Genomic DNA, 25,096 nt, shown 5'->3' with positions numbered 1-25,096 from the left:
AATCCATTACTTTCTGAAGTTTACCTTGACAGGTTGGCTCCTTGGTGTTCCAGTGTGGCTGTGACGCATTCATACAGGTCAGTGTGTGCGGCCCCTGGAGCTGGTAACCAGGGTTACAGCGGAAGTGTGCAGTACCATCGGCATGCAAATCCAACACGGACACATCCCCATAACTGGGTCGCCGCGGAAAGTTGCAACTCAGCATGAAAACTGTGGGAGAAAATGATAGGAGTCACAGCAAAATCTTATATCCAATCTCTATGAATAATGTACCGGGGAAACGAAGCAGGTGCCCAGAGAATATTGATGCCGGGGCATCATTGTCACATGTGCCGGGGTACAATGGAAAGCTTGTCTTTCATACTGTTCATACAGATCAGATCATTACACAGAGCACTGAGGTAGAACGAGGTCAACCAATAACAATGCGGAATGAAGTGTAACAGCTACAGAGGAGCGCAGTGCAGGTGGACAAGAAAGTGTAAAATCATCCAGTTCGGATGCTTTCCTCGGTGAACAAGTGTCAATTATGAACTTAAAGAAAAGTTTTAATATAGGGTTATATGCTGCATCTTAGACCAAACTGAGTCTGCTGTAGAGTTAAGGGCTACGTTCAAACAAAACTCCAACTATTGGTCCAAATGAGCCTTCCTTATTGGTAAGAATTTTACTGGTTTATAATTTGGGTGGTGGAGTGGAGGTACGCCTTTATCAAAGGAGGTGTAAGGTGCTCTCCTTCCTCAGCTGGCCTGCAAGTCACCCATGGGCAAAGTGTAGACCCCCCCCCCCATCCCGATCAGGGTCACGTGAAGCCATGGGAGCAGGTGGTTGATGGTCGTAGAGAAGCTGGTGCAAATCACAAGTCCTGGTTATGTGACCTCTGACACCAGGTAGACAATCTCTGAAGAGTATTGATAATGGCTGGGGTCACCCATCTTGTGAAGACACTGCCTAGAAGAAGGCAATGGCAAAATTGCTTCTGTAGAAGAATTTGCCAAAAAACAATCATGGTCATGGAAAGACCATGATTGCCCACATCATGGACATGGCACATAATGGTGATGTCATAGACACAGCACTTTATGATGGTGTCATAGACATGGTAGATGATGATGATCTCATAGACAGGCACATAATGATGATGACATAGACACGGTACATGATGATGTTAGTTAAAGGCCAATGAGCCAGTCATTCCCAGCCCTGATGGAAGCATTCAGCCTTTCTAAGTTGGGACCATTTCATCTGTCATTAATAGAGAGCGACAGCTGCACACTAGAATCTGCCTAAACACAAAATAATCTGCAGATGCTGTGATCAAAGCAACACTTTCCGTATGCTGGATGAACTCAGCAGGTCGGGCAGCATCAGTTGGAAACGATGAGTCGACGTTTCGGGCCGGAACCCTTCGTCAGGACTGAAGAATGAAAGACGGGGAAGGATTTGAAGAATGCTTGTAGCTTCAGTTGAAAGACCAGTAATTTGAAAGACAAAGGGGGTGGGGGAGGGGAAACATTGACGTCATAGCCCTGAAAACAATGGGTAGTAGAAGAAGGCCATTGTTTTCAGGGCTATGATGTCAATGCTTCCCCTCCCCCACCCCGTTGTCTTTCATATTACTGGTCTTTCAACTGAAGCTACAAGCATTCTTCAAATCCTTCCCCGTCTTTCATTCTTCAGTCCTGACGAAGGGTTCCGGCCCGAAACGTCGACTCATCGTTTCCAACTGATGCTGCCCGACCTGCTGAGTTCATCCAGCGTACTGAAAGTGTTGCTGGAATCTGCCTAGCAGTGTTGGAGTACCACCATGCAGTCGATTAATCTGATTCCTAATTTAATCAGTTTGACACAAATTTGTGGGCCAAACTCTCTATTCCAGCGCTGTAGTGTTCTAAAAATCCTCCAATAACTTTAGCTTCAGAGATCTACCTCTTCAGATGGACTGAGTTTATCTCTTCTCGTCTTGCTGACAGTCAACAGCCTGATTTTGTAGTTGGGACCCATAGGGTTCTAAACAAAGATACAAAGCAAAAGCCAGCCATCGGGGAACCGCTTTGTTGAGCACCCTCACTCCGTCCACGGCAAGTGGCAGGATCTCCCATGGTTACGTATTTCAATTTAATTTCCCATTCTGACATTCAGTCCGTGGCCCCCTCTAACTGCCATGACGAGGCCAAATTCAGGCTGAAGGGGCAACACCTCATATTCCATCTTGGTAGCCTCCAATTTGATGGCAGGAATATCTACTCCTTTGACTTCTGGTAATTCTCTCCCCATCCCCCACAACCTTTCCTCTTTGCTGTCTGGCTACTCTATCACCCCTTCCCTTTGAACCAGCCCTTCACCTCCTCCTCCTTCCCTGTCCTCCTTGGTCCACTGTTCCCTTCTATCAGAGGCCTTCTTCTACTGCCCTTTACTTTTCCCAGCTATTCCCTCTCACCCACCCATCCCTTTCCTGCTCACCCCTCTTCCCTCTCAGCTGGTTCCACCTGTCACCTGCCAGCTCATACTCCTTCCCCTCCCCCCACCTTCATATTCTGGCTTCTGCCCCCTTCCTTTGTTGTCCTGTTGAAGGGTCGAAACATTGACCGTTTACTCCCCTGACTTGCTGAGTTTTGTGTGTGTATTGCTCGTGGTTTCCAGCATCTGCATGATACATTTTGTTTAAGATTCATATGTGGGCCACATCCCACCCAGAAAGCCAAGTCTCTCATCTTCGCTAAGTCAGGGGTTGCGCATTTTTCCATATATTCCCAAACTGCAGCTGTGAGATCTAATCTCCCAGATGGCTGCTAAAATTTCCATGGCACGACCCTGAGGAAAGAAGGGTTGGTGAATTCCCTTAACATCCCAGCTAATATTTGTCTTTCTGTCAGGATGATTCATGATCACATTGCAGTGTCTGGGAGCACACAGATTGCAAATTGCCGGCAGTATAGTCTACATTACAGCAGTGTCTATACATGAACAACACCTCATTTGCTGAGCAATTTGGGATTTCCTGAGGTTATGAAAGGCATTGGATAAATGCAAGGCATTTTCTCCTAATTCATGACTCAACCGACCACCCAGGTGAAAAATGACATAGTCCAATATGCCTTCAAATGCTTTCAGTCTGCTTGGAGTACAATTAAGAGAAAGACGCAAGAGACTGCAGATGCTGAAATCTGCAGCGACAAGCAAAACACTGGAGGTATTCAGCATCTCTGGAGTTCCTCCAGATGAAAGGTCTTGGCTTGAGCATCAACTGTCCATTTCTCACCACTGAGCCCACTGGCATTTTGTTCTCCTTTCCATTGAAGTAGAATTAGTCCGAATAATGTAGTCACCTTTTTAAAGACAGAGATACAGTACGGTAATGGGTCCTTCCGAACAAGAGCCTGTGCCACCCAGTTACACAGTGTGACCAACTAACCTACTAACCTGAGTGCCACCCAGTTACACCGTGTGACCAACTAACCTACTAACCTGAGTGCCACCCAGTTACACCGTGTGACCATCTAACCTACTAACCTGAGTGCCACCCAGTTACACTGTGTGACCATCTAACCTACTAACCTGAGTGCCACCCAGTTACACTGTGTGATCAACTAACCTACTAACCTGAGTGCCACCCAGTTACACCGTGTGACTAATTAACCTACTAACCTGAGTGCCACCCAGTTACACCGTGTGACTAATTAACCTACTAACCTGAGTGCCACCCAGTTACACTGTGTGACCATCTAACCTACTAACCTGAGTGCCACCCAGTTACACTGTGTGACCATCTAACCTACTAACCTGAGTGCCACCCAGTTACACTGTGTGATCAACTAACCTACTAACCTGAGTGCCACCCAGTTACACCATGTGACTAATTAACCTACTAACCTGAGTGCCACCCAGTTACACCGTGTGACTAATTAACCTACTAACCTGAGTGCCACCCAGTTACACTGTGTGACCATCTAACCTACTAACCTGAGTGCCACCCAGTTACACTGTGTAACTAATTAACCTACTAACCTGAGTGCCACCCAGTTACACCGTGTGACCATCTAACCTGCTAACCTGAGTGCCACCCAGTTACACCGTGTGACCAACTAACCTACTAACCTGAGTGCCACCCAGTTACACTGTGTGACCATCTAACCTACTAACCTGAGTGCCACCCAGTTACACAGTGTGACCAACTAACCTACTAACCTGAGTGCCACCCAGTTACACAGTGTGACCAACTAACCTACTAACCTGAGTGCCACCCAGTTACACAGTGTGACCAACTAACCTACTAACCTGAGTGCCAGCCAGTTACACCGTGTGACCATCTAACCTACTAACCTGAGTGCCACCCAGTTACACAGTGTGACCAACTAACCTACTAACCTGAGTGCCAGCCAGTTACACTGTGTAACTAATTAACCTACTAACCTGAGTGCCACCCAGTTACACCGTGTGACCATCTAACCTACTAACCTGAGTGCCAGCCAGTTACACCGTGTGACCATCTAACCTACTAACCTGAGTGCCACCCAGTTACACCGTGTGACCATCTAACCTACTAACCTGAGTGCCACCCAGTTACACTGTGTGACTAATTAACCTACTAACCTGAGTGCCACCCAGTTACACCGTGTGACCATCTAACCTACTAACCTGAGTGCCACCCAGTTACACTGTGTGACTAATTAACCTACTAACCTGAGTGCCACCCAGTTACACCGTGTGACCAACTAACCTACTAACCTGAGTGCCACCCAGTTACACCGTGTGACCAACTAACCTACTAACCTGAGTGCCACCCAGTTACACAGTGTGACCATCTAACCTACTAACCTGAGTGCCAGCCAGTTACACCGTGTGACCATCTAACCTACTAACCTGAGTGCCACCCAGTTACACCGTGTGACCATCTAACCTACTAACCTGAGTGCCACCCAGTTACACTGTGTGACTAATTAACCTACTAACCTGAGTGCCACCCAGTTACACCGTGTGACCAACTAACCTACTAACCTGAGTGCCAGCCAGTTACACCGTGTGACCATCTAACCTACTAACCTGAGTGCCACCCAGTTACACAGTGTGACCAACTAACCTACTAACCTGAGTGCCACCCAGTTACACCGTGTGATCAACTAACCTACTAACCTGAGTGCCACCCAGTTACACAGTGTGACCAACTAACCTACTAACCTGAGTGCCAGCCAGTTACACCGTGTGACCATCTAACCTACTAACCTGAGTGCCACCCAGTTACACCGGGTGACCATCTAACCTACTAACCTGAGTGCCAGCCCAGTTACACCGTGTGACCATCTAACCTACTAACCTGAGTGCCACCCAGTTACACCGTGTGACCATCTAACCTACTAACCTGAGTGCCACCCAGTTACACCGTGTGACCATCTAACCTACTAACCTGAGTGCCACCCAGTTACACCGTGTGACCAACTAACCTACTAACCTGAGTGCCACCCAGTTACACCGTGTGACCAACTAACCTACTAACCTGAGTGCCACCCAGTTACACCGTGTGACCAACTAACCTACTAACCTGAGTGCCACCCAGTTACACCGTGTGACTAATCTAACCTACTAACCTGAGTGCCACCCAGTTACACCGTGTGACCATCTAACCTACTAACCTGAGTGCCACCCAGTTACACCGTGTGACTAATTAACCTACTAACCTGAGTGCCACCCAGTTACACCGTATGACTAATTAACCTACTAACCTGAGTGCCACCCAGTTACACCGTATGACTAATTAACCTACTAACCTGAGTGCCACCCAGTTACACCGTGTGACTAATTAACCTACTAACCTGAGTGCCACCCAGTTACACCGTGTGACTAATTAACCTACTAACCTGAGTGCCACCCAGTTACACCGTGTGACCATCTAACCTACTAACCTGAGTGCCACCCAGTTACACCGTGTGACTAATTAACCTACTAACCTGAGTGCCACCCAGTTACACCGTGTGACTAATTAACCTACTAACCTGAGTGCCACCCAGTTACACCGTGTGACTAATTAACCTACTAACCTGAGTGCCACCCAGTTACACCGTGTGACTAATTAACCGACTAACCTGAGTGCCACCCAGTTACACCGTATGACTAATTAACCTACTAAACTGAGTGCCACCCAGTTACACCGTATGATAATTAACCTGCTAACCTGAGTGCCACCCAGTTACACCGTGTGATCAACTAACCTACTAACCTGAGTGCCACCCAGTTAAACCGTGTGACCATCTAACCTACTAACCTGAGTGCCACCCAGTTACACCGTGTGATCAACTAACCTACTAACCTGAGTGCCACCCAGTTACACAGTGTGACCATCTAACCTACTAACCTGAGTGCCACCCAGTTACACCGTGTGACTAATTAACCTACTAACCTGAGTGCCACCCAGTTACACCGTGTGACCATCTAACCAACTAACCTGAGTGCCACCCAGTTACACCGTGTGACTAATTAACCTACTAACCTGAGTGCCACCCAGTTACACAGTGTAACCATCTAACCTACTAACCTGAGTGCCACCCAGTTACACCGTGTGACTAATTAACCTACTAACCTGAGTGCCACCCAGTTACACCGTGTGATCAACTAACCTACTAACCTGAGTGCCACCCAGTTACAACGTGTGACCATCTAACCTGCTAACCTGAGTGCCACCCAGTTACACCGTGTGACCAACTAACCTACTAACCTGAGTGCCACCCAGTTACACCGTGTGACTAATTAACCTACTAACCTGAGTGCCACCCAGTTACACCGTGTGACCATCTAACCTACTAACCTGAGTGCCAGCCAGTTACACTGTGTGATCAACTAACCTACTAACCTGAGTGCCACCCAGTTACACAGTGTGACCAACTAACCTACTAACCTGAGTGCCACCCAGTTCCACCGTATGACCATCTAACCTACTAACCTGAGTGCCACCCAGTTACACTGTGTGACTAATTAACCTACTAACCTGAGTGCCACCCAGTTACACAGTGTGACCATCTAACCTACTAACCTGAGTGCCACCCAGTTACACCATGTGACTAATTAACCTACTAACCTGAGTGCCACCCAGTTACACCGTGTGACCAACTAACCTACTAACCTGAGTGCCACCCAGTTACACCGTGTGATCAACTAACCTACTAACCTGAGTGCCACCCAGTTACACCGTGTGACTAATTAACCTACTAACCTGAGTGCCACCCAGTTACACCGTGTGACCATCTAACCTACTAACCTGAGTGCCACCCAGTTACACCGTGTGACCAACTAACCTACTAACCTGAGTGCCACCCAGTTACACTGTGTGATCAACTAACCTACTAACCTGAGTGCCACCCAGTTACACCGTGTGACTAATTAACCTACTAACCTGAGTGCCACCCAGTTACACCGTGTGACTAATTAACCTACTAACCTGAGTGCCACCCAGTTACACCGTGTGACTAATTAACCTACTAACCTGAATGCCACCCAGTTACACCGTGTGACTAATTAACCTACTAACCTGAGTCCCACCCAGTTACACTGTGTGACCATCTAACCTACTAACCTGAGTGCCACCCAGTTACACCGTGTGACCATCTAACCTACTAACCTGAGTGCCAGCCAGTTACACTGTGTGACCAACTAACCTACTAACCTGAGTGCCACCCAGTTACACTGTGTGACCAACTAACCTACTAACCTGAGTGCCACCCAGTTACACCGTTTGACCATCTAACCTACTAACCTGAGTGCCACCCAGTTACACCGTGTGACCAACTAACCTACTAACCTGAGTGCCACCCAGTTACACCGTGTGACCAACTAACCTACTAACCTGAGTGCCACCCAGTTACACCGTGTGACCAACTAACCTACTAACCTGAGTGCCACCCAGTTACACCGTGTGACCAACTAACCTACTAACCTGAGTGCCACCCAGTTACACCGTGTGACTAATTAACCTACTAACCTGAGTGCCAGCCAGTTACACCGTGTGACCAACTAACCTACTAACCTGAGTGCCAGCCAGTTACACTGTGTGACCAACTAACCTACTAACCTGAGTGCCAGCCAGTTACACCGTGTGACCAACTAACCTACTAACCTGAGTGCCACCCAGTTACACCGTGTGACCATCTAACCTACTAACCTGAGTGCCAGCCAGTTACACAGTGTGACCATCTAACCTACTAACCTGAGTGCCAGCCAGTTACACTGTATGACCATCTAACCTACTAACCTGAGTGCCACCCAGTTACACCGTGTGATCAACTAACCTACTAACCTGAGTGCCACCCAGTTACACTGTGTGACCAACTAACCTACTAACCTGAGTGCCACCCAGTTACACCGTGTGACCATCTAACCTACTAACCTGAGTGCCACCCAGTTACACTGTGTGACTAATTAACCTACTAACCTGTGTGCCACCCAGTTACACCGTGTGACCATCTAACCTACTAACCTGAGTGCCACCCAGTTACACTGTGTGACTAATTAACCTACTAACCTGAGTGCCACCCAGTTACACCGTGTGACCAACTAACCTACTAACCTGAGTGCCACCCAGTTACACCGTGTGACCAACTAACCTACTAACCTGAGTGCCACCCAGTTACACTGTGTGACTAATTAACCTACTAACCTGAGTGCCATCCAGTTACACCGTGTGATCAACTAACCTACTAACCTGAGTGCCACCCAGTTACACTGTGTGACTAATTAACCTACTAACCTGAGTGCCATCCGGTTACACCGTGTGATCAACTAACCTACTAACCTGAGTGCCACCCAGTTACACTGTGTGACTAATTAACCTACTAACCTGAGTGCCACCCAGTTACACCGTGTGATCATCTAACCTACTAACCTGAGTGCCAGCCAGTTACACAGTGTGACCAACTAACCTACTAACTTGAGTGCCACCCAGTTACACCGTGTGACCAACTAACCTACTAACCTGAGTGCCAGCCAGTTACACTGTGTGACCAACTAACCTACTAACCTGAGTGCCACCCAGTTACACCGTGTGACTAATTAACCTACTAACCTGAGTGCCACTCATTTACACCGTGTGACCAACTAACCTACTAACCTGAGTGCCACCCAGTTACACTGTGTGACTAATTAACCTACTAACCTGAGTGCCACCCAGTTACATCGTGTGACCATCTAACCTACTAACCTGAGTGCCAGCCAGTTACACCGTGTGACCAACTAACCTACTAACCTGAGTGCCAGCCAGTTACACTGTGTGACCAACTAACCTACTAACCTGAGTGCCACCCAGTTACACCGTGTGACTAATTAACCTACTAACCTGAGTGCCACCCAGTTACACCGTGTGACCAACTAACCTACTAACCTGAGTGCCACCCAGTTACACAGTGTGACCATCTAACCTACTAACCTGAGTGCCACCCAGTTACACCGTGTGATCAATTAACCTACTAACCTGAGTGCCACCCAGTTACACCGTATGACTAATTAACCTACTAACCTGAGTGCCACCCAGTTACACTGTGTGACTAATTAACCTACTAAACTGAGTGCCACCCAGTTACACCGTGTGACTAATTAACCTACTAACCTGAGTGCCAGCCAGTTACACAGTGTGACCAACTAACCTACTAACCTGAGTGCCACCCAGTTACACCGTGTGACCATCTAACCTACTAACCTGAGTGCCAGCCAGTTACACTGTGTGACCAACTAACCTACTAACCTGAGTGCCAGCCAGTTACACCGTGTGACCAACTAACCTACTAACCTGAGTGCCACCCAGTTACACCGTGTGACCATCTAACCTACTAACCTGAGTGCCACCCAGTTACACTGTGTGACCATCTAACCTACTAACCTGAGTGCCAGCCAGTTACACTGTGTGACCAACTAACCTACTAACCTGAGTGCCAGCCAGTTACACTGTGTGATCAACTAACCTACTAACCTGAGTGCCACCCAGTTACACAGTGTGACCAACTAACCTACTAACCTGAGTGCCACCCAGTTACACCGTGTGACTAATTAACCTACTAACCTGAGTGCCACCCAGTTACACCGTGTGACCATCTAACCTACTAACCTGAGTGCCACCCAGTTACACAGTGTGACCAACTAACCTACTAACCTGAGTGCCAGCCAGTTACACCGTGTGACCAACTAACCTACTAACCTGAGTGCCACCCAGTTACACTGTGTGACCATCTAACCTACTAACCTGAGTGCCACCCAGTTACACCGTGTGACCATCTAACCTACTAACCTGAGTGCCACCCAGTTACACCGTGTGACCATCTAACCTACTAACCTGAGTGCCAGCCAGTTACACTGTGTGACCAACTAACCTACTAACCTGAGTGCCAGCCAGTTACACTGTGTGATCAACTAACCTACTAACCTGAGTACCACCCAGTTACACAGTGTGACCAACTAACGTACTAACCTGAGTGCCACCCAGTTACACCGTGTGACTAATTAACCTACTAACCTGAGTGCCACCCAGTCACACCGTGTGACCAACTAACCTACTAACCTGAGTGCCACCCAGTTACACCGTGTGACCATCTAACCTACTAACCTGAGTGCCAGCCAGTTACACAGTGTGACCAACTAACCTACTAACCTGAGTGCCACCCAGTTACACTGTGTGACTAATTAACCTACTAACCTGAGTGCCACCCTGTTACACCGTGTGACCATCTAACCTACTAACCTGAGTGCCAGCCAGTTACACCGTGTGACCAACTAACCTACTAACCTGAGTGCCACCCAGTTACACCGTGTGACCAACTAACCTACTAACCTGAGTGCCACCCAGTTACACCGTGTGACCAACTAACCTACTAACCTGAAAACCTTTTGGAATGTGGGTGGAAACTGAAAGAAAGGCACATGGTCACAGGGAGAACTTACAAACTTCTTACAGAGGACAGTGTAAGTGACTGGCACTGAAAGAGCATTATCTTATCTCTACACAACTGTGCTGTCACTACCATAGCTAGCTAGAATGAAGATGATTTGTTAATTTCCTCATCAGTCCAGCTTAGAGACCACCCTGCTGAAAATCACTTGATTTTATGTACATACAATATTAATGGATAAACTACCCTCCAGCCACTGTATTGTCCGGGAAGATTGATTTGCCTGGTTTAAACTTTCCCACATGCTTTAAATGGAAGGTTCTCAGAGTCTTCTTTACTGTTTGCTGTCTGTCATACCATTTTCATTGTTTGATGCAGATGGCAACTGATTAAAACATCAAAGTACAACTTTTGCTTCCTCATTTCCATGATTGGAAGCCTTACACAACAACCAAATCGAACACAGAGCAGTGCGGCAGGGAGCAGGCCTTTGTCCCATGATGTCTGCATTAACCACAATCCAAATTCTTCTACCTGTACGTGATGCATATTCCTCCATTCCCTGCAGATTCATGTGTCTGTCTAGCGGCTTCTCAAACACCGTGTCGTATCAGCCTCTACTGCTAACTCTGGCAGCGTGTTCCAGTCACTCGCCCTGCACATCTCCTTTAAACTATCCTTCTCTCACCTTAACGCACGAACTCTACTATCTGACACTTCTATCCAGGGACCGTCTACTCTTTTGATGCCATTTACAATTTTATTAATTTCTATCAGGTCTCCCCTCAACCTCTGACTCCAGAGAAAACAATTCCAATTACACACACACACACTGTAATCCAGACAGCACACAGGAAAACCTCAACTACAGCCTTTCCAAATCCTCCACAGTCTTCTTGTAATAGGCAACCAGAATTTCATACAATACTTCCAGTGCAGCTTAACCAAAGTTTTAGATCGTGTCAACATGACTTTCTGCCTTGACCAATGAAAGCAAGCACACAGGCCATGAGCTGCCTTGACCACCTTGTCTACATGCATAGTTACTTTCAAATGTTATGTACTTGGATCACAAGATCCTTCTTTACATCAATATTGTTAAGGCCCCAAGCCTTTAACTATATATATATATATCCTCCTGTCATTCATCATCGCCATTATGCACTGTGTTGTATGACATCATTATTTTATGCCGTATCATATGACATAATCATTCTGTGCTGTATCGTATGCCATCATCATTATTTGCTGTGTTGTATGACATCATTGCTTTATGCCATGTCATATGACATCATCATTTTGTGCTGTGGCATATAACATCATCATTATGCGCTGTGTTACATGGCATCATCATTTTGCGCTATGACATATGGTATGGGTGATCATTCCACGACCATGATTTTTCTTGACCAATTTTTCTACAGAGGTGGTTTGCCTTCTTCTGAGCAGTGTCTGTACAAGATAGGTGACCCCAGCCATTATCAATGCTCTCCAGAGTTTGTCTGCTGATGCCAGTGGTTGTATAACCAGGACTTGTGATATACTCATACGACAATCCACCACCTGCTCCCATGGCTTCACATGACCCTGATCGGTGCTGCACCTCGCCCAGAGGTGACCTGCAGGCTAGCAAAGGGAAGGAGTGCCTTGCAACTCTTTTGATAGACAGATCTCCACTAACGTCTTTACATTAGACTTCCCAAAGTGCAACATCTTACAGTAGCTCGAATTAAACTCCATTTGCCATTTCTGCACATAGCTGTAACTGATCTATATATTCTTTTCAATACATTCCTATAGTACTTGGAGTGGTGCAGACGATTGACCCTAAGCTTGTATGACTGGAATCTGAAGAAATATCCAGCCTGCATCAGGATTATACTTGTGTCAAGAATTCTCTATATAAAGCAGTGAGCGGCTGTAAGCAGATAATGGATTTTATAATGGGATTGAAAGTGTGTTCATCCATGTATCATTCCCTAAGCAGTCTTGTATGTTCAGTCAACCAAAGGTTCTGAGAATTTATTTTTAAAGATCCCAAAAAAAAACTGAGACATATGAATTAGATGCAGATTTGCACCTTTCTATTGTTAACGTTAGTGTCTGACATAAAACCAAAGGCGGCTAAGAGCTGCAATAAATTTTCAATTTTCAATCCAGAATATTGCATCACAGTTAATTTCAAAGACAAACTATGTGGGTGATAGTCAGTGAGGTGAAGGGTCTGTCTTTTTGTGCTGCATTTTTCTATGACTCATTGTTGTAGACAAGAACTCCATTGGGAGCTAATTACTCATCGTATCAAAACGAATCCGCCATGCTAAACAGAATTATATTTAAACACATATTGTATGGGTGTGCATTCAAACACAATAACACTTTTAAAATCTTTTTTATTCCTCTCCAAAGATGCTGCCTGACCTGCTGTGTTCCTGGAGCATTTTGTGAGTGCTGCTCTCAGACAGTAGATTACTCAGACGTAACAACAGAAATTGATGGAAATATGCAGTAGGTCAGGCAGTATTTAGGGCCAGATCTCTCCCCATGATTGCTGACTGACCCACTGAGCATTTCCAACAACTACTGGATTTCGGGTTTCTAGTATCTGTATTTTCTCACTTATTCACAGAATGCAGGCAGAATTGAAAGGACGAAGAGATGAGAAGATGACCAAACTGACTCCAGGTTATTTAATTATTAATTATCTCCACAAGAGGTTCTGCAGATGCTGGAAATCTTGACCAGCACACACACAGAATGCCGGAGGAACTCAGCAAGGCAGGCAGAATCTATGCAGGGGAATAAATAGCCAACATTTTGGGCCAAGACCCTTCATCAGTCCTGTTTATTTCCCTCCATAAACGCTGCCTGACTTGATGAGCTTCTCCAGCATTTTGTGTGTGTGTTTTACACCTGAATGCCTTTTCTCACCCATGATTTTATCATTGGCCTGAAATGTTAACACAGTTCCATTCTCTACAGATTCCAGATTCTCCAGTTTTATTTCAGATTTCCAGCATCTGCAATATTTCTCCTTTTGGACTTTGGTTTCATCTTGCCTCCATTGCTTTCCAGAAGGCATAATTCTGAAGGGCTTTGGCCTGAAATGCTGACTGCCTATTTCTCTCCACAGATCTTGCCTGTGAGTGTTGATACAGACGGCAGCAGCTGCAGTCTCTGTCTCCACGATTCTCGATGGGTTTATCTCCTCAGCTCATCTGCGGAATTGAAGTTCCTTTCAATGCATAGGGTAGCACAGAGAGTTGTGTTGAATGTTTGTACTTTGGAATGGAAGAAAGAACTGCCATGAGCTGCGTCTGGACCCACCACAGTTTTGATCCATTCTCATGACCCACAATTGAAAAAAAGTGTAGACCTTCACAGTAGGAAAATCACACAAACTTTAATATGCAGTAAGCTCGGAGAGAAATAGCTTTGGCCGTGAAGTAGGGAGGTAAACTCTGCAGTCAAAGGGCAGATGAAATTCAACCCAGAGTGATATTATGTCAGCTGCAAGATTGTGAAGAGACCCGACATAGTAAATGATTCAACTTTTAAAGGGTGTTTATGCACTAGCTAGATACCCTCCCTCCATCACCTGCATCCCCGATGGGTCTGATAATTATAATACAGACTTACTCTCTTACAGTCACTTCACAAATATGATCAACACAGTCTTTGTTCCCAGTTTTCCAATGCCATGCCCACTGCTTACTCTGATAGTGAAGCCGGAACGATCCGATGCCTCCATACTGGAATGAACGGAAGTGCACTGAAATGGTATTGGCCGGGCTTCGGATCACCTGACCTTCAACCAGCAGCACCTGGTTGGCCAGAACTATCCAGCTGCCACCCTCCAACCCAAGGATGGAGAGCTGCTCCCCTTCAGAGAGGTTCAGAGTTTTAACCTGAAACCAAGCACAGCACAAAGACTCAGTGGCAATCACCTTACAAGGAGCAATTAAACATACAAGGTTAGAAAACGTGTCTTATATTCCCTAATAATGATTGGCACTTCCTTAATTCAAAAGGTTTAGATGGGGCAGAATTTGTTAAGTGTGTCCAGGAAGAATTTCTGTGCAAGAGTCTGAGGCACATATATACAACGAGGGAGCCTAAGACTTTTACACAGTACTGTAGTAATTTTATGTATTGCATTATACTGCTGCCACAGAAAGAAACAATTTCATGACATATGTGAGTGATGATAAACCTGATTCTGATACGGGTCTCTGTTGGTGACTGAGAGTAGGAAGGGGGCAGGGAGAGGTGAATCATGGTTGGGAAAAGGGGAAGGAGGAGGGCAGGGAGCGGGAAGCACCAGAGGTACGTTCTATACTAATCAATAAACCAAATGACCTTGCATGCTGTTTCAGGATTGGGTGTGTCTGCCCCCACCTCGGCACCTGGCACTCTTCCTCTCCCACCCCTCACCTGGCACTCTTCCTCTGCACCCCTCCCGCGACAGGTGCTTCGCCCTCACCTTTCCCAACGTCCTTTGCTCCCGCCAGATTTACAAACTGGCTCTCCGCTCCACATGGACAAATACAGTGCTGTGCAGAGTCTTAGGCACCCTAGCTCTGTACTGTATATGTGCCTAAGACTTTTGCACAGTGCTGTGTATGGACAGGCAGAGCAGGGGAGAAGCCACACTGGATCTAGAACTGGGTAAAACACCTGGATCAGATAAGGCAAGACCGAGTGATCTAGAGCTTTTCCCTTTGGAACAAAAGAGGAAGGGAGGTGACTTAATAGGTGTATAAGATCATAAGAGGCTTAGATAGAGTGGGCAGCCAGCACCTTTTCCTCAGGGGAACAGCGGCTTACACCAGGACATCCTTTTAGGGTGAATGGAGAAACATTTAGGGCAGGTATCAGGGGTATTTTTTTTTACACAGAGAAGTAAGTGGTTAGATATGACTGGGTGATCACCACTCATGTCGAAGAGAAGAATATTTTGTACTCGAATATCTGGGCACTTTTTTAAGGAAGACAAGATGTGCATGATTATATCATCTTTACCTTGATATCCTAAAGGAGTTTATATCTAAAGATGCACCTTTGAATTGAATTGACTTTATTGCTTACATCCTTCATATGCATGAGGAATAAAAATCTTTGCGATGTACAATTTATAGTAATTTATTATAAATAGTATGTACAACAGGACAGTCAATATAACATAGAAATACATTTGTGTCAGTGGCTAGACAAGGGAGATGCAGTGGATGTTGTACATTTGGATTTTCAGAAGGCCTTTGACAAGGTGCCACACATGAGGCTACTTAACAAGATAAGAGCCCATGGAATTACGGGAAAGTTACATATGTGGATAGAGCATTGGCTGATTGGCAGGAAACAGAGAGTGGGAATAAAGGGATCCTATTCTGGTTGGCTGCCGGTTACCAGTGATGTTCCACAGGGGTCAGTGTTGGGGCCGCTTCTTTTTACATTGTACATCAACGATTTGGATTATGGAATAGATGGCTTTGTGGCTAAGTTTGCTGACGATACAAAGATAGGTGGAGGGGCCGGTAGTGCTGAGGAAACGGAGAGTCTGCAGAGAGACTTGGATAGTTTGGAAGAATGGGCAGAGAAGTGGCAAATGAAGTACAATGTTGGAAAGTGTATGGTTATGCACTTTGGCAGAAAAAATAAACGGGCAGACTATTATTTAAATGGGGAAAGAATTCAAAGTTCTGAGATGCAATGAGACTTGGGAGTCCTCATACAGGATACCCTTAAAGTTAACAGGTTGAGTCAGTAGTGAAGAAGGCGAATGCAATGTTGGCATTCATTTCTAGAGGAATAGAGTATAGGAGCAGGGGTGTGATGTTGAGGCTCTATAAGGCGCTGGTGAGACCTCACTTGGAGTACTGTGGGCAGTTTTGGTCTCCTTATTTAAGAAAGGATGTGCTGACATTGGAGAGGGTACAGAGAAGATTCACTAGAATGATTCCGGGAATGAGAAGGTTAACATATGAGGAACGTTTGTCCACTCTTGGACTGTATTCCTTGGAGTTTAGAAGAATGAAGGGAGACCTCATAGAAACATTTCGAATGTTGAAAGGCATGGACAGAGTGGATGTGGCAAAATTGTTTCCCATGATGGGGGAGTCTAGTACGAGAGGGCATGACTTAAGGATTGAAGGGCGCCCATTCAGAACAGAAATGCAAAGAAATTTTTTTAGTCAGAGGGTGGTGAATCTATAGAATTTGTTGCCATGATTCAGGACATTTACAAAGACAGGTGTGTAAAAAAGTCCCAAAGGATCATTGGAGACCCTAGTCACCCCACCCACAAACTGTTGCAGCAGTGGAGGCCAGGTCATTGGGTGTATTTAAGGCAGAGATTGATAGGTATCTGAGTAGCCAGGGCATCAAAGGTTATGGTGAGAAGGCAGGGGAGTGGGACTAAATAGGAGAATGGATCAGCTCATGATAAAATGGCGGAACAGACTCGATGGGCCGAATGACCTACTTCTGCTCCTTTGTCTTATGGTCTTATGAATTAATCAGTCTGATGGCCTGGCGGAAAAAGCTGTCTTGGAGCCTGTTGGTTCTGGCTTTTATGCTGTGGTACTGTTTCCCAGATGGTAGCAGCTGGAACAGTTTGTGGTTGGGGTGACTAGGGTCTCCAATGATCCTTTGGGACTTTTTTACACACCTGTCTTTGTAAATGTCCTGAATCATGGGAAGTTCACATCTACAGATGCGCTGGGCTGTCCGCACCACTCTCTGCAGAATCCTGCGATTAAGAGAAGTACAGTTCCCATACCAGGCAGTGATGCAGCCAGTCAGGATGCTCTCAGTTGTGCCCCTATAGAAAGTTCTTAGGATTTGGGGGCCATACCAAACTTCTTCAACAGTCTGAGGAGAAAGAGGCGCTGTTGTGCCTTTTTCACCACACAGCCGGTATGTACAGACCATGTGAGGTCCTTGGTGATGTTTATGCCGAGGGACTTGAAGCTGTTTGCCCTCTCAATTCCAGATCTGTTGATGTCTATAGGGGTTAGCCCACCTCCATTCCTCTTGTAATCCACAACCAGCTCCTTTGTTTTTGCGACACTGAGGGAGAGGTTGTTTTCTTGACACCACTGTGTCAGGGTGATGACTTCTTCTCTGTAGGCTGCCTCATTATTATTTGAGATTCGGCCAATCAGTGTAGTATCGTCAGCAAATTTAATTAGCAGATTGGAATGTCTCTGCTGATATAACATGAGGAACTTGTTGGAATCCTGCTCCCTTGTTAGTTTTGTAAGGATTGAATTTGTCATGTGTCCAGTGTGTGTACAACCTACAGTGCAATGCATTGTTTGTGTCAGATCAACTCGGTGAAGATTGTGGCGGGGGCAGTTTGCAGCGTCGTCACGCGTGCCCACAACTTACTAACCCTGACCTGTACATCATCAGAATGCGGGAGGAAGCTGGAACACCAAGAGAAAACCCATGTGGTCACGGCAAAGAATTGACAGAGGCAAGAACTGAGTCCCAGTTGGTGCTGGAACTGCTAACCACTAGATACAGTGCCACCCTTCTGCATTGGGAGGACCTGATGCTTTAGTGGACGGCAGCACAAATAAACCCTCCCCTGTCAATGCCACTCTTCAGTTTAATGAGGAAAGAAGCTAGTTATTTCTGTGAACTCAGTGCATTTCACCTTGAAATCTTTTGCTAGACCTCGTGAGCTTCTTCCGAGCCACAATAGTCTAGCAAACAGCTCAAAGTCATGCCCAATGATCCAAGAAAAAGTCATTTCATTAATTGTCATCCTAGAGCAGGGAAATTCAATTTCTATGCAATCTAATTCAATTTAATTCTGCACCGTGCCATTTATCTCCTGCAGTAATTGTCAAGGCCAATCAAAGGAAAGGAAACAGACTATTTCAATTGCATTAAAAAAATTATTTAGGTTCCTGGAACTCAATATTGCCAAGTGACAGGGGGCCAGAAACAAGCTGCAACAGAAATACCACGAATGTTATTCTACTATTTTTCAACCTTGTGAAATTCTTCACCCAAACCTGTAAGACAATCACCTCCTTTCTTACTAATGGGGAATGAAAATTTCGCTCTGCTGTAGAAATCAGGATTCCATGTCGAGAGCCAAAGTTCCAAGTAAGTTCAGTATCAAAGGAAATTCCATATGTACTATCCCAAGATTCATTTACTTGCGGGCATTCACAGTAGAACAAAGAAATGCAATAGAATCAATGAAAAACTGCACTCAAAGACTGACAAACAACCAATATGCGAAAAAACAAACTCTGCAAATACAAAAGAAAAACAGATAAGAATAATAATAAATAAGTAAATAATAGCTTAGGAAAAGGAGCTTGGAAAAATAGAGGGCTGTGGGTAACCTCAGGTACTTTCTAAGGTAGGGACATGTTCAGCACAGCTTTGTGGGTTGAAGGGCCTGTATTGTGCTGTAGGTTTTCTATGTTTCTAAGTTCGTGTGGCACTTCCTTAGGAAGGGCGTGTATAATAGGGGCACAGCCTGTGGTGAGTGCCAGGGAGCGAAAATCAGCCGTCATGTTCGGGTGCCATCGACACTTTTGAGTGCCCGGAGTGACAGTTTGATCATGTCAGTGTGGACTTGGTTGGTTCTCTCCCTACATGCCCCCCCCCCATGGTTTTACACACTTCCTTACCATGAGGAGAATTGAGGGGAGGAGGAGATGGTGGCGCGACGCAGCGCATGCGGCCGTTCCGAAATCATGTTGTATTTGTGAAGTAGGATGGCGTGCACAATCCTGATTTGATGGAGACAGCTGTGAGAAGCACAGAGGAACTTCTGGAGAAACTTCTGGAATTCCTGCTTCGCTGCCGCTGCTACTGTGCAATCGAGAATCTCCGGAGGGGAAGGCCCCAAATCCTCGGCTTTGCCTATTGCCTGTTGCTGGGGCCGGGGTTGAAGCGCTCAGCAGAGATGGTGCTTGGTGCTTGGTGTCGGAGGGCTGGTTGGAGGCTCAAAGTTTTCGGACAGACTCAAGAATCTGTTGTGGTCGGGTGCTTCCAGGATGCTGCATCAGCAAGTTTGCGGCGCTGGAAGCTGATGGCAGGAAGAGAGTTTCTCTTCCTTCTACCATCTGCGTGAGGTGATGGGACTTTCGAGAGACTTTGAAACTTTTTTTTCCGTGCCCATGGTCTGTTCTTTATCAAATTATGGTATTGCTTTGCACTATTGCAACTATATGTTATAATTATGTGGTTTTTGTCAGTTTTTCAGTCTTGGTTTGTCTTGTGTTTCTGTGATATCATTCTGGAGGAACATCGTATCATTCCTTAATGCATACATTACTAAATGCCGATAAAAGAGGACTGCGTGTCCTCATAATCTAATCTAATCTAAATAATGGACCCTACTACCAGGTGGCTAGAGGTCGTCCCGCTAGCATTGGTGACATCTGTGGCTGAGTTGGTGTACGGGCAGCCATTATGAATGCCAGGTGGTTTTATTCCTGACCCACAACTGCCTGGGCTGGCTTTTCAAGAGCTTTCGACCCTCCTCAGTAAATTCAATTCCTTTTCACCGATTCCTGCCTCCCATCATGGCGTTCAGTACGCTTGGGTTCCTGTTGACCTACACTCCACCTTGTTTGTTTTCGTCTGCCATGACACACACCAAAATCTCCTTAAGCTTCCTTACAATGGCCTATTCTACGTTTCGGAACAGAGAGAAAAGACTTTTATTATAGAAAGGAGGGGTAAACCTGACCATATGTTGGTAGATTGCCCTAAGCCGACCCACCAAGATTTGGAGGGTTCTGCTGTCATGCCCCTGGCATCATGACATGACCATGAGCATGTCAACTCATCCCTGAAAGAGCCAGAAGCCCCTGCAGTTCCTCCACCCATAGAATATAGGATCCATCTGGGCTCCTTGTCCGAGCTCCGGAAAGGCTCACTACACCAGTTTTAGTGAATTCTGGGGAGGGGGCTTTGTAGAGAAATGTAATGGGAGGAAACATACATAATTTATAACCGCTGATATTGAGTTGGGGTTCACTTTAAGCATCTGGTTTGACATGATGACCTAATAACATGAAGTTTTTTTTAACTGCGCTTTACCTCAAACCCCCTCCGTCCCCAGCCTCACTCTCTCAACAGCCTGCAGGTTCCAACCTTCCCACTCCACATCGACCTCCCGCGTGCTTGCTGTCATTCACTGAAATACGCTCCCCTCCGCGGTTGCTGTTTGAATGGGCTCACGATTCAGCCCAGCTGGCCTTCGCCAATCCACCAATCCCACACTTCCATCTCCTCATGGTGCCTCTGTGACCTCTGGCCATTGAGCGCCAGGACAGTGTGGACCAGCATTATGGCCGGGGAGAGGTCATCACGTACCCTATCCTCACTGGTTGGGGCATCAAGGGATATGGTGAGAGGGCAGGTGTATGGGGTTGGATGGGGTCTGGGATCAGCCATGAAGAAATGGCAGAGCAGACTCGATGGGCTGAATGGCCTAATTTTGCTCCTACGTCTTAAGGTCTTATGGTCTCAGATTGGCTAACTGGCAGGAAGCAAAGAGTGAGAATAAAGGGGACCTATTCTGGTTGGTTGCTGGTGACAAGTCGTGTTCCTCAGGGGTTGGATTTGGGACCGTTTCTTTACACGTTACATCATCTGGATGATGAAATTCGTGGTTTTGTGGTTAGGTTTTTGGGAGGGGCAGGTAGTGTCGAGGAAGCAGGGAGGCTAGAGAAGGACTTGGACAGAATGGCTGAATGGGCAAAAAAGTGGCAGGGGGTATATGGTGTTGGGAAGTGTACGCTCATGCACTTTGACAGAAGGAATAAAGGCAAAGACTGTTTTCTAAACGGGAAGAGAATTCTAAAATCAGATGTGCAAAGGGATTTGGGAGTTACTGTGCAGGATACCCAAAAGGTTACCTTGCTGGTTGAGTTGGCAGTCAGCATTCATTTCGAGAGGACTAGAATATAAGAGAAAGGACATGATGCTGAGGCTTTATAAGGCATTGGTCAGACTGCACATGGAATATTCTGAGCAGTTTTTGGCTCCTTTTCTAAGAAAAGATGTGCTGGTATTGGAGGGCATCCAGAGGAGGTTTATTAGAATAATCACAGGAATTAAAGGGTTAATGTATAAGGAGCATTTGATGGCCCTGGGCTTGAACTCGCTGGAGTTTAAAAGATGAGGGATGAGGGGAATCTCATTGAGATCTATTAAATGAGATAGATTCAGGATGGACTCAGGTTCGGCTGGGGTCGGCTGCTTCCAAGGTATCGGCAAGTTGACGGTGCCTGGAGGTTTATGACGGAGTTTCCCCCTTTTACCGCCTGCTATCGGGGACTCGGGAGTCGATCGACTCAGGACTTTGAGAACTTTTTTTTACTGTGCCTATGGTCTGTTCTTTATCAAATTACAGTATTGCTTTGCACTGCTGTAACTATATGTTATAATTATGTGGTTCTGTCAGTATTGGTCTTTGGTCTGTCTTGTTTTCTGTGATATCACTCCGGAGAAACATTGTATCATTTCTTAATGCATATGTGCATTTCTAAATGACAGTGTAAGAGGACTGAGTGTTCTCATAATCTAATCTAATCTAATATTGAACGGCCTAGACAGAGTGGATGTGGAGAGGAAGTTTCCTATGGTGGGAGAGTCTAGGACCAAAGGCCACAGCCTCAGAATAGAGTCATCCATTTAGAATGGAAATGAGAAAGAATTTCTTTAGCCAGAGGGTAGTGAATCTGTGGAAGTCATTTCTATAGAAGGCTGTGGAGGCCAAGTCATTGGGTAGGCTCTCAGTTAGTCAGGGCATCACAGTTTATGGGGAGAAGGCAGGAGAATGGGGTTGAGCAGGAAAATATATCAGCCATGATGGAATGGCGGAGCAGACTCGATGGACCAAGTGGCCTAACTCTGTTTCTATGTCTTATGGTCTTATGGTCTATCTAACTTCTCTTTAAATTCCTTTACACTATTCACAACCACTGCCTGGTGCTAGTTCTGATACCAGTTACAAAACTCAGTTGTATTCCTGTAAATCTGCTTTTGTAATAATGTACTTCTGATTTGCAATGCAACACTGACTAAATAATTTACCTTTGAGGAATACTTTTGGGCCTCTTGTGACCAGGTCATTGCTTTGGTAGTTCTGATACACAAAATGAGGTAAGGTAAGATTAGCTTTTTTTGTCACACGTATATTGAAGCATACAGTGAAATGTTCCGTTTGATCAAATCAAATCAGCAAGGATTAGGCAGCCTCCCAATGTTGCCACACCTCTGACACCAGATTAGCATGCCCACAACTCACTAACCCTAACCTAAGGTCTTTGGAATTTGGGGGGAAACCGGAGCATCCATCGGAATCTCAGGGAGAACATACAAACTCCTGACAGGCAGCAGCGGGAATCAACTCCGATCTGAGATCACTAGCACTATAAAGCAACTCTGCAACTGCTACGCTACCTTGTCACGCAAAATCATTGAAGTATTGTCTACTTCTTCCTGCTCTGCATACACTATGTGACAATAAAGACAATAAAGGGCATTGAGGGAGGTTCAGAGTTCAAAGTGAATTTATTATCAAAGTACCATATACAACCCTGAGATTCGTTTTGTTGTGGGCTTACTCAGTAAACCCATAATGGAATCAGTGGAAGGCCACACCAACCAGTGTGCAAAAGACAACAAACTGCAAATACATGAGGAAAGAAATAAGAAGAAAGGTAACTATTTTATTAGTGTTGGATGCTGTTGGAATTATGGACACAAGCCTGAACTACAATGAATCAATGTACCAGAAGAAATCACTCATTTAATTCCTGACTAGTTGTGGGTGGTAATTCTGTTACAAAAATATATTGCACTGAAATTGAAACTGCTTCAATATTGCAATTTTATTGCATCCTCACCTCACTGAGACGCCTGGCAAATCATTCCTGAATGAAACATAACCAGGTTGGCGTCTGTTGCTATGGCTCCAGGGGTAGATGGCAGTCAGCTGCTCTCCATTCATCATCTTGACAGCATGTGCAATATCGTTTCATACATTCTCCCAGTGTTTACATGGCATTGCCTCTTAAACTGACAGACCAAGTGCTTGGATACTGCATGTTGAAGAAACCTAACTCACTGAGTTTCAAAGGAAACAGAAAATATTGGGAATGCTCATCAAATCAGGCAGTATCTACAGGGCATCTCTCCACAGCTGCTGAGAACTTGCTCCGTTTTGTTTTACTTCACATTTATGGTATTTGCCATTCATCTGGATTCCTTTTGGATGTTGCGTTTGAAGTATTTCCAGACATTTTCCAATTCCAACATCTCAGAGGACCCATTCTGGGCCCAACACATCAATGCAGTAGCTCTACTTCATTAGGAGTTTAGGAAATTTGATATGGCACCAAAGACTGTGAGTGTCAAATGCATGACAGATGGAGTATTACTTGTGAAAATATGAAGCTAACCACGTTGGTGGGACAAGTGAACAGACTATTAGTTAAAGGGGAATAGAAAAAGAATCAAATTTGGTCTCTTGGAGCATTGTGTGCAATTTTGGGACCTGTGGATATGCTGGCATTGGAACTGGTCCACAGGAAGTTCATGAGAATGAGTCTGGGAATGAGAAGGTTAACATATGAAATGCATTTGAGGCTATGGGGCCTGTACTCCCTGGAATTTAGAAGAACGAGGCGGGTCTCATCGAAACCTATCAAATATCGAAAGGCCTAGATAAAGTTTATGTGGAGAGGATGTTTCCAGCAGTGGGAGAGGCTATGAACTGAAGGAACAGCGCAGAAGAGAAGAGCAGAGGAAGGTTCCTTTAGGGCAGAGATGAGGAGGAATTTCTTTAGCCAGAGTGTGGTGAATCTGTGGAATGGCCTTTTCCTGTTCTTCTTTGTCTCTGTTTCTATTTTTATAAACAGCAACATACAAGGCTCAACTGAAGACTTGTTTCTATAGGATATGTCACAACATTATTCTCTCAAACACACTGAAGTTCTTTGTAAAATCATCCACATTGCATTTGCTCCTGGATATGGCTTAAGAGGTTTGTTTACGAAATGTCTGTTCCTACCCCACATCTGACCAATCGAGGCAGACTACAGGCAGTGACTAGCTTGTTCACATTGTCGATACCACAGCACAAAACTTCCCCTTTAAGATGGCAGAGGAAAGGATGCTGAGAGACATCGCAAACTCGTTTTTCACATAGAGAGCATTTTCACTAATTGAGATACAGATGAAAGTTGACA

At 45.5% G+C, this 25,096-nt stretch overlaps 1 protein-coding gene across 1 annotated transcript in view; it reads right to left on the bottom strand.

Annotated features, from left to right (window-relative positions):
• LOC134338400 (seizure 6-like protein) overlaps window positions 1–25,096 on the bottom strand; it is a 445,108-nt gene that overhangs the window by 162,716 nt on the left and 257,296 nt on the right. Inside the window, exons 4-5 of the mRNA XM_063034201.1 lie at window positions 14,578–14,770; window positions 25–210 (exon numbers count right to left, since the gene is read on the bottom strand). Coding sequence (XP_062890271.1) covers window positions 25–210; window positions 14,578–14,770 — 379 coding nt within the window. The remainder of the gene's footprint in view (window positions 1–24; window positions 211–14,577; window positions 14,771–25,096) is intronic.

This window comes from Mobula hypostoma, chromosome 27 (assembly GCF_963921235.1).
Source record: "Mobula hypostoma chromosome 27, sMobHyp1.1, whole genome shotgun sequence".
NCBI lineage: Eukaryota > Metazoa > Chordata > Chondrichthyes > Myliobatiformes > Myliobatidae > Mobula > Mobula hypostoma.
Note: the sequence above shows the minus strand (reverse complement) of the source record. Positions and strands in the feature narration are given on the sequence as shown.